Source organism: Dendropsophus ebraccatus, chromosome 15 (assembly GCF_027789765.1).
Source record: "Dendropsophus ebraccatus isolate aDenEbr1 chromosome 15, aDenEbr1.pat, whole genome shotgun sequence".
Taxonomy (NCBI): domain Eukaryota; kingdom Metazoa; phylum Chordata; class Amphibia; order Anura; family Hylidae; genus Dendropsophus; species Dendropsophus ebraccatus.
Window position 1 is genome coordinate 71293494 of NC_091468.1, and position 15714 is coordinate 71309207.

The window sequence follows — 15714 nt, forward strand, 5'->3', positions numbered from 1 at the left end:
ATACAGGGACGGTAGTGTCAGGGGTCTCTCCATTCTGCTTCCTCTGTGGTCCTGGATGTGAGGACATTATTATGTCTGGGACAATGCCAGCCCTCCTCCTCCCTCGGCCCCTGTCCCCATTGCTTTTACTGTGACTGTTTTGATACTGCAAGGCGTGTCTGATCCCAGACTCATGTGATGGAGAAAAGGAGAGGGAGGGGAAGACTTAAGAGAGGAATAGGAGGAGAGGCTGTCATCTAAAGGGGAAAAAAGCTGCACGCTGAAGAGAGTGCAAGATAGTTGGCTGCTCTGGTTACAAAGCATCTGTATTCTAGAACAGGGAGACAGCAGCATTCCTGGATCTGGGACTGGATGAGACATCTGGGGACAGATCCATAGTGAGTGCCGACAAGCTTTTACCCACCAGGTGATAGGAAGCCTCTATCCCCTTCTGTCACTTAGAGGAGCTGTCACAGTGCTGGGAAAAGAGATCACAGAATGGGAGCTGGGACCTCCACAGAACAGGACAAGCCCACCGAAGCGCCAGTGGAGCCATGCCTGGACCTGGGGCAACCGGAGCAAGAGGGTCAAGAGGTGGAAGTCAATGCAGCAGCGGATGCCAAGGTAAGATGCCCACTATTACAAGGAATGGTCTGTTATATCCGTCCTCTGCAGTGAACTAACACAAAGCAATGGGAGTTCACAGAGTGGCCTCCAAGTAGCTGCCACACCTGCAACTTACATTGGGACCACGTATCCATCATCGCCTCCCATTCACTTACTAGATATACAATCCAACAATCACTACGCCAGGTAATATCATTGCAATGTACTAAGGTAAAGCTGTGATTATTATTATTATTGTCCTGAAATAGATAGTGGCACGTGACAGGGGGGTTTATGGTTCCTGGTATGGGACCCTTGCAGTCCTGGTGCTGGACAGAGTCTCAGGGCAGGGATGTTCCTGAGTCCCCCGGGACACAGCACATAGTCTCCCTATCAGATGGGGTCCCCCGGGACACAGCACATAGTCTCCCTATCAGATGGGGCCCCCCGGGACACAGCACATAGTCTCCCTATCAGATGGGGTCCCCCGGGACACAGCACATAGTCTCCCTATCAGATGGGGCCCCCCGGGACACAGCACATAGTCTCCCTATCAGATGGGGCCCCCCGGGACACAGCACATAGTCTCCCTATCAGATGGGGCCCCCCAGGACACAGCACATAGTCTCCCTATCAGATGGGGTGCCCCTGGACAGGGCACATAGTCAGATGGGTCGGAGTTGTTTGCAGGGATTTGCTCACTTTACTGTTTACCCACAAAAGTCCCTGCGGGGGCAGGAAGCTGCGAGCTGTCCCATAACCAAACAGCATCACTAGAAATCAGGGTTATTTACATTGTGTACATTCCTGGCATTGTATCAGGGTGAAAGGCAGCAGCCCAGTATACTAGGGGATGCAGGGTTATAGGGGGTGCAGGGTTATAGGGGTACACTGTTATAGAGGGTGCACTATTATAGCGGTACACGGTTATAGAGGTGCACTATTATAGGGGTACACTGTTATAGGGGGTGCACTGTTATAGGGGTGCAGTGTTATAGGGGGTGCACTGTTATAGGGGTGGGGTGCAGCATGGCTACTGCCTGTGCATGGGATCCTGCTGTGCCAACTGCACAATGATAGGATCTGCAGTCATAAAATTGGTAATGACATTAACCTAATCCACAGCCATGTGTCAGCCCGGCATTGTATTATACAGATGAGTTCCTGAGAAGACGCCTGCAGACAAAGCTCAGACCCCTAGAAAGTAGATTTTACTGCTGTGGGCAACGTCCATCCATCCCGCATGCAGCATTGACTGTCATTGTCCTCCTCCTCCTCCTCACAGCTCCACTCGCCTTTCCACACCCTCAAGGTTACAGCACGTGGATGTCTGATCAGCGCATTCTGGTTACTGGGACGGCAATAGCTGATCCTGAGCCAATGCATCTATCTATCTATGTATGTATGTATGTATGTCCTATCCATCTATCTATCTATCTATCTATCTCTGTATCTATCTATCCATCCATCTATCTATCTCCTATCTATCTATCTATCTATCTATCTATCTATCTCCTATCTATCTATCTATCTATCTCCTATGTATCTATCTATCTATCTATCTATCCATCCATCCATCATCATAAAAAGGAAGACAATTGGGAACATGCAAACTTACTTTATTCCCCGGTTGCCAACTGGTGTATAAAGAATATAACTACGTACATGTTAGGTGGTGCCTATTCTATAACATTCTACATAGAGATAAGAAATTCTCTTCTTTATTAATTCTCCAGAAGTGAATGAGTCGGATTTGCTGCAAATTCGAAACCTGGAGAATTGATGTTATTGTGTCTATAGGCGACTGCAGTCTCATCCTCCCAAATCCTCTTGTAATGAATGGAGAACAATGCAGGAGCGGTAACGTCCAGTCATTGTGTGAAGGATCTGGTCCCTGATAGTGGTCCCTGGTCCCTGATAGTGGTCCCTGGTCCCTGATAGTGGTCCCTGGTAGTGGTCCCTGGTCCCTGATAGTGGTCCCTGGTAGTGGTCCCTGGTCCCTGATAGTGGTCCCTGATAGTGGTCCCTGGTCCCTGATAGTGGTGCCTGGTCCCTGATAGTGGTCCCTGGTCCCTGATAGTGGTCCCTGTGCTGCAGTGTGCACATCCAGAGCACCAGGCTGGGAATCTGCTCCATCATGCTGGGCTCTCCCCTCCACTGCAGTCACGCTTCCCTCTATTTCTGGCTCCGCTCACATCCCCTCCTCCCTTTCCCACACCCTTCTCATAGCCGGACCCACTGTGGACATATGTGAGTGGATTTAAAGTGATTTTCCCATTGCCCATTATGAGGATAGAAGCTAATTATAATGCAGAGGGGGATTTTACAAAGTTGCTTCTTCTGCTCCACCAGGAATTGCTTGTAAAATGAGGCGGGAATGTGTGAGGTGACTGATGGATGCTGAGTGAGCGTTCTGCGGCTGCCAGCATAGTAATATCTGCCTGCCAGCCCCGGCTAATGGATAATAAAAGGGTGATGGACGCTCAGCGTGGGCTATAGGATTATTTCCAGAACTCTATTGATCACAATCCATTAATCTAATACATGGCAACCATGTACGAGAGAGTGCAAACCTCACCAAATCTATTCCTGAACCAAGACGTTTACTCACCGCAATGTATATACATTATATCATTTATAATTCTATCATGTATACACTCAACTTAGAGGAATTACCCCCTATTTACTCTCAGTGACAGAGAGAGGTCAGTGTGTGCCATTCACGTCAATGGGAGCCACCGTGCATTAACCTGGGGCAACCAGTACACCATGAGTGGCGCCATCGGCTACTGGCAGTATATATGCCTCTGCTCTGCTGAACAGCTGGGAGTGTTGGGTTATGCCATTCTGCTTATCTACTAGTAAGATTGGAGAATGGCTACAAACAGCGTCTCTCAGAAGGAGTACCGGACCAGTCTCTGCGTTACAAAGACACTGAACTTCTATGGCTATGTTCCCACACAGGATTTTTGCTCAGTATTTTTCAACCAAAACCAGGAGTAGATGGAAAACAGAGAAAGGCTATGCTCACACTGTTGTAATTCAGTGGGTGGTCGCCATCTACCAAATGATTCGGGTTCTCTCCACCGAGTGGACACTTTAAGTTCATCTTCCATCTTTTTACTATTACAAGTGACTGAACACAGAGCAGAATCTGTTGGGATGATTAAAGTGGTAGTGCGGCGTTAAACAATTATTCACAAAATAACACACATTACAAAGTTATACAACTTTGTAATGTATGTTGTGTATGTGAATGGCCCCCTTCCCCGTGTTCCCCCACCCCAGAAGTGTGATGCACTATACTCACCTGATTCGTGTCGACCTCTGTCCCCCATCTTGGGACAATGATGTCATCTTCGGGCAGCCGGCTGAACCGCTCCATCCATCCTTCATGCCGGCCCCCCTCTGCCACGTCATAGTTATGCTCAGCCAATCGCGGCTGAGCAGCTGGTGACGCGGCAGACGGGGGCCGGCATGAGGGATGGATGGAGCGGTTCAGCCGGCCGCCTGAAGATGACATCATTGTCCCAAGATGGGGGACAGAGGTTGACACGAATCAGGTGAGTATAGTGCATCACACTTCTGGGGTGGGGGAACACGGGGAAGGGGGCCATTCACATACACAACATACATTACAAAGTTGTATAACTTTGTAATGTGTGTTATTTTGTGAATAATTGTTTAGCGCCGCACTACCCCTTTAATACTGCCGGGGAATTTTTCTCCTTTAAATCAGATCAAACAGTAGAGTCAGTTCAATAGTGGTGACAAACATAAAAAAAATGTCAATGAGCCGACTGACGATACGTAGATATTTTCCCAGAGATGACAGAGGCCGCTTGTATTCAGAACTGATTTTACTGGAGGTAATCTGGTGGATAACTATATACAGTTGTGAGGTAATCTAGTAGAGACGTATATATAGCTGTGAGGTAATCTGGTGGATAACTATATACAGTTGTGAGGTATTATGGTAGAGAAGTATATAGCTGTGAGGTAATCTGGTAGAGAAGTACATATAGCTGTAAGGTAATCTGGTAGAGAAGTATATATAGCTGTGAGTTTATCTGGTAGATAACTATGTACAGTTGTGAGGTAATCTGGTAGATAACTATATACAGGTCAGCCTATTACTTACACATGAATGTTTGCAGACAGGCAGGTTCTCAGTGTGATAATGGCGGCTTTCAGGTTCTCACCCTCACTCGGTTACACCTCAGTGGCTGAGCGGTTTTCTTCCCTCTGAGGTGACTTGCCTCTCACAATGGCCGCTGCCTTCCCTTCTATCTGCCTGGGTCAGGGCTGGGATCTCTGTAGAGGCCGGTCTCCTGTCAGTCTCACACACCAGTCCTGGCTGCCATCACCATCCTTTTCTGACTGACTCAAATCTTACCGCCTCATAATAGTTAGCTCCGCCCCATATCATGTGACTTTCCGAGAAGCAGTCATTGGTTGACAACAATGTCCATACTCCGTCCAGAAAACTCACTCACGTACAGGATCTGCAGCAGATTTGATGGCGCAGATTTGAAGTTGCAGATTCAATGCAAAGTAACTCTAGGCCATCAAATCTGCTGCAGATCCTGTACGTGTGAACGCACCCTTAAGCCTCTATTACACAGACAGATTATCTGACAGATTATTGAAGCCAAAGCCAGGAACAGACTATAAACAGAGAACAGGTCAGAAAGGAAAGACTGAGATTTCTCCTCTTTTCCAATCTATTCCTGGCTTTGGTTTCAATAATCTGTCTGTGAATTTTCTTACAGGGACAACTTCAGTAATGGTTCTATTACACAATCAATCAATTAAGACAAGAAAATAAATGGGAATAAGATAGAAAAAAAACACAGAAATAACGTAATAACAAAACTGCTTCTATCTCAGAAACTGTAAGTGACAGAGGAAACTAAGACGATTTGTGGAATCAAACCCCATAAAGCCGACGTGTTACAGAGATATCAGCTACAGGAACCTTCCTAGCATCATCCCGGCCAATATCCACCCTAAGTTCACTTAGAATTAATAGATTCCCCCATTATGTTCAATAGCAAAGCGGATGAGAAAAACTTTAATTCCCAGATTTTTTTACTTGATGAAAGTCTGCGGTGTCTGCTATCTGTTCTGATCGATCTATCTATCTATCTATCTATCAATCTAATCTATCTCCTATCTATCTATCTATCTATCTAATCTATCTCCTATCTATCTATCTATCTAATCTATCTGTCTCCTATCTATCTATCTATCTATCTAATCTATCTCCTATCTATCTATCTAATCTATCTCCTATCTATCCATCTATCCATCTATCTCCTATCTATCTATCTAATCTATCTCCTATCTATCCATCTATCTATCCATCTATCTCCTATCTATCTATCTCCTATCTATCTATCTCCTATATATCTCCTATCTATCTATCTCCTATCTATCTATCTCCTATCTATCTATCTATCTATCTAAAATTGGAAATCGGAGCAGCACTTCAGGTTTCAAAAGAATAACAGGTGCCAGCGGATCCTGGTCGGGACCAAAGACCGGTGTAAATAATGGAGGAAAATCCACAGCACTCCTCGGTAAATTTCAAAAAAGGTGCGGTTTATTCAAAGGACTTGTGCAGCATACAAACGCGACGTTTCAGCGGCTACTGCCGCTATTTTCAAGCGTGCCCAGTAAAACACATGTGAGTTATTTATATCCAAACTTCATTCTGTGATTGGTTAACAATTAAATTATGCATTCATTACAGCTGTGGTTAAGGATCACGAGGGTTGCTCCAGGCATCCCCAGTGATTTACATACATCAGGTGATTCTTACTTATCATGTGACCATATGCACAAATGGTCACATGATAAGTAAGAATCACCTGATGTATGTAAATCACTGGGGATGCCTGGAGCAACCCTCGTGATCCTTAACCACAGCTGTAATGAATGCATAATTTAATTGTTAACCAATCACAGAATGAAGTTTGGATATAAATAACTCACATGTGTTTTACTGGGCACGCTTGAAAATAGCGGCAGTAGCCGCTGAAACGTCGCGTTTGTATGCTGCACAAGTCCTTTGAATAAACCGCACCTTTTTTGAAATTTACCGAGGAGTGCTGTGGATTTTCCTCCATTATCTATCTATCTCCTATCTATCTATCTATCTCTCTCTCCTATCTATCTCCTATCTATCTATCTACCTATCTATCTATCGTTTTCGGAGAGGGATTAACAATCTTTACCTCCTGTGCACCTGTAGCCTATAATACAGACGTGTGGTTTTTTCTCTGCTTCCAGCTGTCGCCTCCTGAACAGGAAAAGGAGGAAAATTTCTTAGATTTCTTCTAAGGTGCGAGAGTCAATGGAGAGGTTACATGTGTACGGCCGCCAAACTAACCAAATACATCAAACCTCCGCTATCAGGCGGCCGCACACCGGATGGCAGAAGGTTTATGGCTGAACAAGTGTTAGTTGGATGATGAACTCGTTTTTATTTTTTTTGCAGACACAGCCCTACGCATTTTTGTCCATAATGGACGTTCTAGTTGATCAGATACATGGCAAGTTCTTTCCAGATGACGACTCTTGGTTGTTGTTTGGCTAAACCGATTGTTTTTGGTTGAAATCATTTTGGTTTTCATCATCTTTGACCTATTGTGTATGGGTCTAAGTGTGACCTAGACTGGATGAGCCGTGGATGTAACTCGCAGCGGTCAGCCCATCCGTTCACCAGGTCTTTACATGCTTTGGGGGTGCACAAAATGTGCTTTTATTTCTAATAAATCCATTGAATGCTGAAAGTGCAGCTGTCATTTAAATATCACTTTGCAGAAATCAATAAATATTAATAAATAGTACAAGCGATATTAAGAAACTCTGTAATAGGTTTTATTAAGCAAAATAGTTTCCTTCTGTACTTAAAAAGCTGTTTTCCTATCTCCCCCCCTCTCCTAACTTCAGAAGAAGCAGAGTTTCTGAGTCCATTATGGTCTATGGAGGGGGGGGGGGGGGGGGGGGTGAGAGGGATGAGGGAGCACAGATAGGAGAAAAGGCAGCCCTGCACAGCACAGCACATCATCCTGCAATCTTCTCTCACCAAGATCCCAGACCTGCACTGACCTTTCTGACCTGTGAATCCAGTGTTTTATGTGCCCAGACAGTCTCCAAACTGTACAGCTGCTTCTCTGCTCTCCCTGCTCACTCATCCCCCTTGGCCCCTCCCCCCTCCATAGGTTATAATGGACTCGGCAAACCCGTCTTTACTTTGCTCCTCTAATGTAGACAACTTTGCCTGTTAATGCACAGATAAGAAGTGAGGGGGGGGGGGAGGCTGGGAAACAGGTTTTTGAGTACCGAAAGAGGCTTTTTTGCTTAATAAAACCTATTACAAAGTTTCTTTAAATTGCTTGTACTATTGTTTTCTGCTAAAATATTTTAAATGGCATTTAGACTTTAAGCTGAGGGCACGGTTGTAATGTTAATTGTCTAAAATATAGCAGAGCGGCTCGTGATGCTGTTTATTCTTAGTTATACACATTGTGATATACATGTTCCAGGTTCTACCATCTGACTTAGTACATAGACCTCTCTATCATTAACCCTCGAGCTCTCTCGATTGTCAATGGTAAAATAACTTTCATATAAAGCCCACAAACGTCCATCATCGCGTTTAAGATCAGAGTATTCAGATGTTTGGACAGTGATGAAAGACGGAAACAAATTCTTTCTAAAATGTAGATTTCTAAATCAAGGATACAATCCAAAAAAATGTACAAATCTAAAATTCCCAGAAACGGACTGAAAACAGCAGATGGAGAGCAGCAGGTTGTCCGTCACCATAACAGATCAGGTAAACGGGAGGAGAAGCTTCGGCCGCAATCTGTTACCAATATTTCTGGGATTATCGGGGGACGGGGGGCGCTATTTACCTCTGATAGTCACCGAATACCGTGGATGGGATTCTCACACGTGCACATGTACAACCAACAATAACATAATCTGTGGAGATAATAAAGGAATAAAGAATGGTAATATAATAATAGAAAACACAATGGCCCTGAGTTACTAATGTGTCTCCGCCAGAATTTTGGCTGAAAAAGAGACGCACGGGAATTTTCTCCACATTATTCTGCATTTTAGACACTTTTCCGCCTGGTACAAAAAAGGGCGGGGTTTATGAAAAATGGGGTGTGGTCTATTCTTCAACAAAAATAGAACCTGAATCTGTCTGAAAATTCTGGCGGACTTCAAGTCAAGTAATAGGTGGTGTAAACTTTGCACCAAGAAACTAGACAGGCTTTAAGTGCGACGGCCTGATAACTCTAGCACATTTAAAGGTTGTCTAGTCTAAGTTTCTTTTGTTTCTAAAACAACAGGTCTTACTTCTATTTAAAAAATCTCCAGTCTTCCAGTACTTATCAGCTGCTATATGTCCTGCAGGAAGTGGTGTATTCTCTCCAATGTGACACAGTGCTCTCTGCTGCCACCTCTGTCTATGCCAGGAACTGTCCAGAGCAGAAGTTGTTTTCTATGGGGATTTGCTACTGTGTCAGACTGGAGAGAATACACCCCTTACTGCAGGACATACAGCAGCTGATAAGTACTGGTAGACTGGAGCTTCTTTTTTAAATAGAAGTAAATTACAAATCTCTGGCACTTTTGGCACCAGTTGAATAGATTAGATTAGAAGGGTAAAACATAAGTGCAGACTTTTATTTTACTTCTGTGACTTGGTGACAGTAATCAGTTCTTCAAAGACTCCAAAATGGCCGCCTTTCCTTTGCCACTTCCTTTCTTAAAGTGCAAGGAAATTTCTTAAACATAATCTTATTAGAGCTCCTTATGTTTGTAGAGTAGATTTTATTTGCAGACAACAGAAAGCTCCTGGCGGCTATTACAGCTGCTGCACGCCCTGCCCTCCGTAAGACTCTGTAACCTCCACAAACGCACAGAAACAGATTAACTATGGAAACTCAGCTTCCTGTTACAAATTATTATAGATCTGAGACCACGAGAATGTGAGGACAGAACACAACTGCAGCCCCGCCGCGCCGGAAGTTTCCCTTAATTTCTAATTAAATCTGTAAGACTGAGCATTACAGTTTGTGGAAATGCCAATAAGAAAATCAAACCAGTATGAATATTGTTCCGGATGATGTGTGGTGGAGTACTCGGCCAGTTACTGTCATGTTGTTTGTCGTGACGCCAGCACTGTAGTAGTGCACAGGTGGGATGTTGTTTGTCGTGACGCCAGCACTGTAGTAGTGCACAGGTGGGATGTTGTTTGTCGTGACGCCAGCACTGTAGTAGTGCACAGGTGGGATGTTGTTTGTCGTGACGCCAGCACTGTAGTAGTGCACAGGTGGGATGTTGTTTGTCGTGACGCCAGCACTGTAGTAGTGCACAGGTGGGATGTTGTTTGTCGTGACGCCAGCACTGTAGTAGTGCACAGGTGGGATGTTGTTTGTCGTGACGCCAGCACTGTAGTAGTGCACAGGTGCGATGTTGTTTGTCGTGACGCCAGCACTGTAGTAGTGCACAGGTGGGATGTTGTTTGTCGTGACGCCAGCACTGTAGTAGTGCACAGGTGGGATGTTGTTTGTCGTGACGCCAGCACTGTAATAGTGCACATATGGGATGTTGTTTGTCGTGACGCCAGCACTGTAGTAGTGCACAGGTGGGATGTTGTTTGTCGTGACGCCAGCACTGTAGTAGTGCACAGGTGGGATGTTGTTTGTCGTGACGCCAGCACTGTAGTAGTGCACAGGTGGGATGTTGTTTGTCGTGACGCCAGCACTGTAGTAGTGCACAGGTGCGATGTTGTTTGTCGTGACGCCAGCACTGTAGTAGTGCACAGGTGCGATGTTTGTCGTGACGCCAGCACTGTAGTAGTGCACAGTATGATGTTGGTACCTATTTTGTGGCTGGTTTATGTCCCCAAATGGTCGGTAAATAGTCGGTAACCTCCGGGTTTGCAAAGGGTTCCTTGGGCTCTTGTCACGGCAACCTGGAGTGGTAGTAGACCCACCCGGGATGTCGGTACCGCCACCCACGGAGAAGGGGAAAAATAACCCAAGGTAGATGGTGGTGTGTGTGGGTGCAGGTGCAAATAGAAGAGGCAGAGTCTCATGCATTTAGCATAAAAATAGAATAATGTTGCAGAAGAATAGTACACTTAATACAAGTAGTGCAAATCTTGATAAATGTATCTGTTGACAACAGAGTAAGAACCAGTGCTTTCTGGAATAGGTGCTTGTAGAAGCAAGTGCTTTGTCGAGGTAGAGAGAAGAAAGGAGTTGCCAGAAAAGCCCTGCCCAATGTAGTACTCTGTACTCTGCTGGGACTGAAGTATAGATAGAAGATAAGTGATACTAGTACTCACGTAGAGACTAAGTCTGTCCGGCTTCTGCCCCCTAGTTGCATAGAACCCGTCCTAGATGGGTAGCACGAGCGCCAGTCGTCGGTTACTTGGGTGTAGCAGACTTCCAAGTTTACCCGGTTGTCTTGCACTGCATAGTAGAATACGTAGATCTATTGTTGTAGCTTTGTCCTACTGGGGTCAGTTTCTCTCATTTCAGGAGTCTGCCCTGCACGTTTTTGAGAGGTTCCTGGCATGGGCTAGGGTGATCCAAGGTGGCTTCTCTCCCCGACTTGAATTTAGCACTGCATAACTGTAGTAACTGCTTGTATAGGAGATAAAGTCTTTAGCTCAATCTATCTTTGGTCCCTGTCAGGGGTCCTGGCCAGAGCCAGGCCCTGGCTTAACTTCTGCAGGAACTGTTTCATTGTGTGCCCTCGCTTACTGAAACTAGTCTAACACTCCACTCACTTCCTCCATCAGTTTAATTTATCCTACAGGGGCTATTCTAAGCCATCCTGTGAGTGGTGGGGCTGAGTGTGTGTAAGAGAAGAAGAGGATAGGATAGTGAGAAAGAGCACCTGTAACTGGTCAGCATACATCACATGACATAAACAATTAACCCATGACTCTTCAGCTTTGTATATAGAACATAAAACAGTAGAAACACCTAGTGGGGAAAATAGAGTACTTAATTGCCCACTTTAACCTGAGTGAACGACTTACTGGGGTGCATACACAACACTCATGGTGGGACACCACACATGTAATTCAGATCTGTGAGGCTGAGCGGTAATATCAAGACACAGCAGAGATATGGCTTTGTTATTGGGAAAAAAAACTCTGTGTACATCTGGACAACCCCAATCAATGTAAAGGGGTTGTTTGGGCAGAACAGTTTTTATGTATATGTTTGGAGAAGTGGTGATTAAAAAAGTAACATATCCCCACCTCCCTGGCCCCTGTTATTGTGCCTCTCGGCAGTTCTGCAGCTTCATGCCCCCCCTGGATGTCTGTGCATGTAATAGCACAGACAGCGATCAGGGAATGAAGAGGAATTAAGCTCTCATCTGACAGGTCGCCGTTCGCTTCCTCCTCTAAATCGGGCCGTCTCCAGATAATTGGGTAGGAATTTATGCAAAGTAAGTGAACACCTGACCTAGGGATAAAGCGATGGTACCAGTGACAATTATTAATTATTCTGGTTGGCGTGCCCGCTTCTTAATGTGTAAAGTAGTAGGGCTTATATAATGACCCAGAAACATGAAGGGTCTTTGGGAAAACCTCTCCTGTAACTGTCAGAAGGAATATTATGGTGGTTCTTAAGGCTATGTTCACAAAAATAACAGCTGTATTTACTAACAATGTTGTGCAAATAACGTCCGTTGTTTCAAAACTATCAGCTGTTATTTGCACAACAGCCGTTGAATTGAAATATGGCTGTTGTTTTTACATAGTGTGAACATAGCCTTATAGAGGTCGTCCAGGATAGGGGAAAAGTAGAAGGTGGTGGGGGTCCGACCTCTGTACCCCTGCTGATCTTCGTATCGGACCTGGCTTCTCTGTTAGGAATAGAGCCGCAGGTCTGGCTTGCGACCCACGGCTCTATTCTTTCCTATGGAGCGAAGGAAAGAGTATGCCGGAAGAGTGCTGTACTCGGCTCTTTCCGTCGGCTCCATAGGAATGAATAGAGCCGCAGGTCATGTGCCATACCCACGACTCTATCCACAACAGAAAAGCTGGGACCCCATACGGAGATCAGTGGGGGGTACAGAGGTCGGACCCCCACCACCTCCTACTTTTCCCCTGTCCTGTATATAGGGGAAAAGGTAATTTTTCCTGGTCAAAATTTTTGAAAGTCCAATCGCACAGCATTAATGTGATCTCGTAGACACCGTGACTCCCAGTGCGGACTAGACGGACAGAATAGAGTATAATGGTTCTCATGTCAACACCAATGTAATACACATTAGAGAAAGATGAATGGTTTCAGCCCTGGGCCCACCAGCAATGATGAAACATGTCTATGTATTTTGGCAGCTATTTGGCTAACCCCTGGTGGATATACTGTTTTGGATGTAACACATTTCCATGGACCACCGAGGAGGAGGTTTCATTATCGCTGATCATTACTAAGTTCCTTATGCTGTCACTATAAATGATCCCGTTCTGCACGTAGGACGTCCGGTATGGAGCCCGCTGTCCTGACTCTCATTATCCGCTGTGATAAACTCTCCTCTAACATCGGGAAGGCGGCTGCGATGTGTTAGCATAGCTCTAGTATCCTGCGCTGGAATCCACGGGGCTCCTGGGAAGTTTCAGGCTGGGATGTGACGCATTCCCTCACCAGCATGGGGTCAGATTGTTCCACAGCCGCAGGATTTATTATCTCAGAATCACAAGAGGTTTCATCCGCCTCGGCCGATAGGCTTCTATGACCCTATTTATATACTGTTACAGGCTGACCCATCTGTGTGATAGCAGGAGAGGTGCACCGTCTACCGGCCCTGATCTGCTGCTCTATCCAGATGAGATGACGTCTATAGCAGTATGGGTGACCCGAGCCCATTTCATAAAACAGCTATACCGACCACCCATGAAGACAAGTCCTGTACAATGACATATGGGAACAATAGAGCAGGGTCTCCCATTCAAGACCCCCTATATAAACTGAAATAAGAGTGGCCTCTGTTCTCGCTGGGACTTCCACCTATGTGTTACATGGACGGCCATTTATCAGGTCGGCTGCCATGTCTGGCTGGTTACAACTTTCCTTGGAACAATCGGTTGTTTTCTGGGGGTACCAAAAGTCAGATGGTAAAAAGGAAAGCAGTAGAATTTGTACAACTCTTAGGTCCCATTTCACGGCCCGATATTGAGGAGAAAGCGAGCACCGACCTGATACGAGCGCACAGGCATAGAAGGGGGATGGGGTGTGGGGAGATGCGGGAGGGGCTGCCTGGTGGTCCATTGAAGAGAGCTGCGGTCTACTGCTGCCGCTCCTGTTACACAGAGCGATAGGCAGGAGACCGTCACTATCATTGTCATGATATTAGAATATGATGAAAGACAATGATCAGATGACATTGTGCATGTTGGCTGATCATTGCCTTTCCACATGAGCTGTTACACGAAACAAAGTATGGCCGATAATCGTTTCGTGTAATAGAGACCTTAAATCGGCGCTGTGGCTGGATCCAAACTGTTCTCTGCAATTCCTAATCTGCTGCACCATTCCAGAGATAATCCTGCTTTCTTAATATGTTACTGAGTAAGTCTGGTGCACTGGGGATGGGCCCATTGCCCCCAGTGCACAGATTTCCCTCCCATTGATGATGCTCCTACTTATTATTCATCTAGCTAAAGCTGATCGTCCCCAGCCCAGTGAGATCCCGCGCAGTCACAATATCTTCATACCTCCTACCCAGTCTGATGATACTGGGGCTGTGCAGGATCTCGCCAGATCGGGAACTATCAACTTCAGCTAGGTGAATAATAAGTATAAGCATCATCGATAAGAAAGGGGAAATCGGCACACTCCCTTTAAATCTAATTTCATAGTCGGTTATCTGGTAACACTATGGATTCCTCTATGTAATTTGTTATGGCTTGTGGTAAACGCTCCTGTCAATGTAACACGCTGTGCAGGACGGCAGGATATACTAAAACTCACCCACAAAGTACAGGCACTCGGCAGCGCAGGGTTTCATATCCTATTCTCCAGCCCATTGCTGGACCCCAATCAAAGAGCCTTGTGTGTACGGAGCCTGTAAGCCCCCCAGGGCCGGCTGAAAACGTTATCTAAACTTTCTCTGGGAAGTGAAGGCTCTAGATTCCCGGCTATTTGCGGTTTGTCCTGATAAATATCCACTTCTCCGGGGTAGAGCAGGAATGCCAGGAATGCCCATGTATCCTTGGAATAGGTTAGAGTTAATAAAGTGCGGCCGTAGGGAACGCAGGGCCCACTGCTGAAAAGCTCGCTTGAAAACCCTGCTAATATTTGTTTGGGTGGCGAATCCATTACAAGCTGTCCGTGAAATCTGCCAAGTACTGGTGTGAGTGACTAGTGAGATAGAATAACAATATAATGGTCTAGTACTTTTACTGCCTTCATTTGTAAAGAGTCCATCAACACGTGTTTTACAAGTCCAACATGGAAGGCGTTCCCTTCCCAAAAATCAGATCCGCTCTCTTTGTGTAACTTGGTACAGGATCCATCAGTACTATGGTCTGTCTGTGTCGCCAAGCGGTCGCGTCTGGTGTTGGCTACACTTGGCTTTTTGCAGAGCTGATAGGATGCTTAGTGGAACGCCACTTTCCTAGTGCTAATGCCACTTCATTCTAGTAAGTTAAAGGAGTACTCTGGGCAAAAACTAAAATTACAGTGCGGGCAGGGGGAACATAATAAAGAATGTATACTTACCAGTCCCTGTGTCCCCGCAGCGCAGCATTACCAGGCTCCCGGAACTCTTTTTCTCCCAGCTTCGTGCTACATCACGGCCCAGGGGAAAGTACCCTGCTCAGGCAGTCATTGACTGCAGTGGTATCCTACCCAAGTCACTGACTAGCTGAGCAGGGCATCCAGCAGCAGTGTTGTGACATTGCATGAGGATGCCTGCGGGGGTCCAGGAACAGGGACATGGCGATGTGGGGGGCACGGGCCTAGTAAGTATACGTTCTTTATTATGTTCCCCCACCCCCTGCCTGCAATGTGTTTTTGGTTTTCGCCGGACTTCTTCCACTTTCATATTACCTCGCTCCATTTAAGTAATGAA

At 45.7% G+C, this 15714-nt stretch overlaps 1 protein-coding gene across 1 annotated transcript in view; it reads left to right on the plus strand.

The window, feature by feature from the left end:
* The first annotated feature begins 252 nt into the window (after positions 1–252).
* Positions 253–15714, plus strand: part of AKAP12 (A-kinase anchoring protein 12) — a 113206-nt gene continuing 97744 nt past the window's right edge. The window contains exon 1 of the mRNA XM_069954579.1: positions 253–603. Within this exon, the coding sequence (XP_069810680.1) occupies positions 478–603 (126 nt within the window). The 5' untranslated portion in view covers positions 253–477. The remainder of the gene's footprint in view (positions 604–15714) is intronic.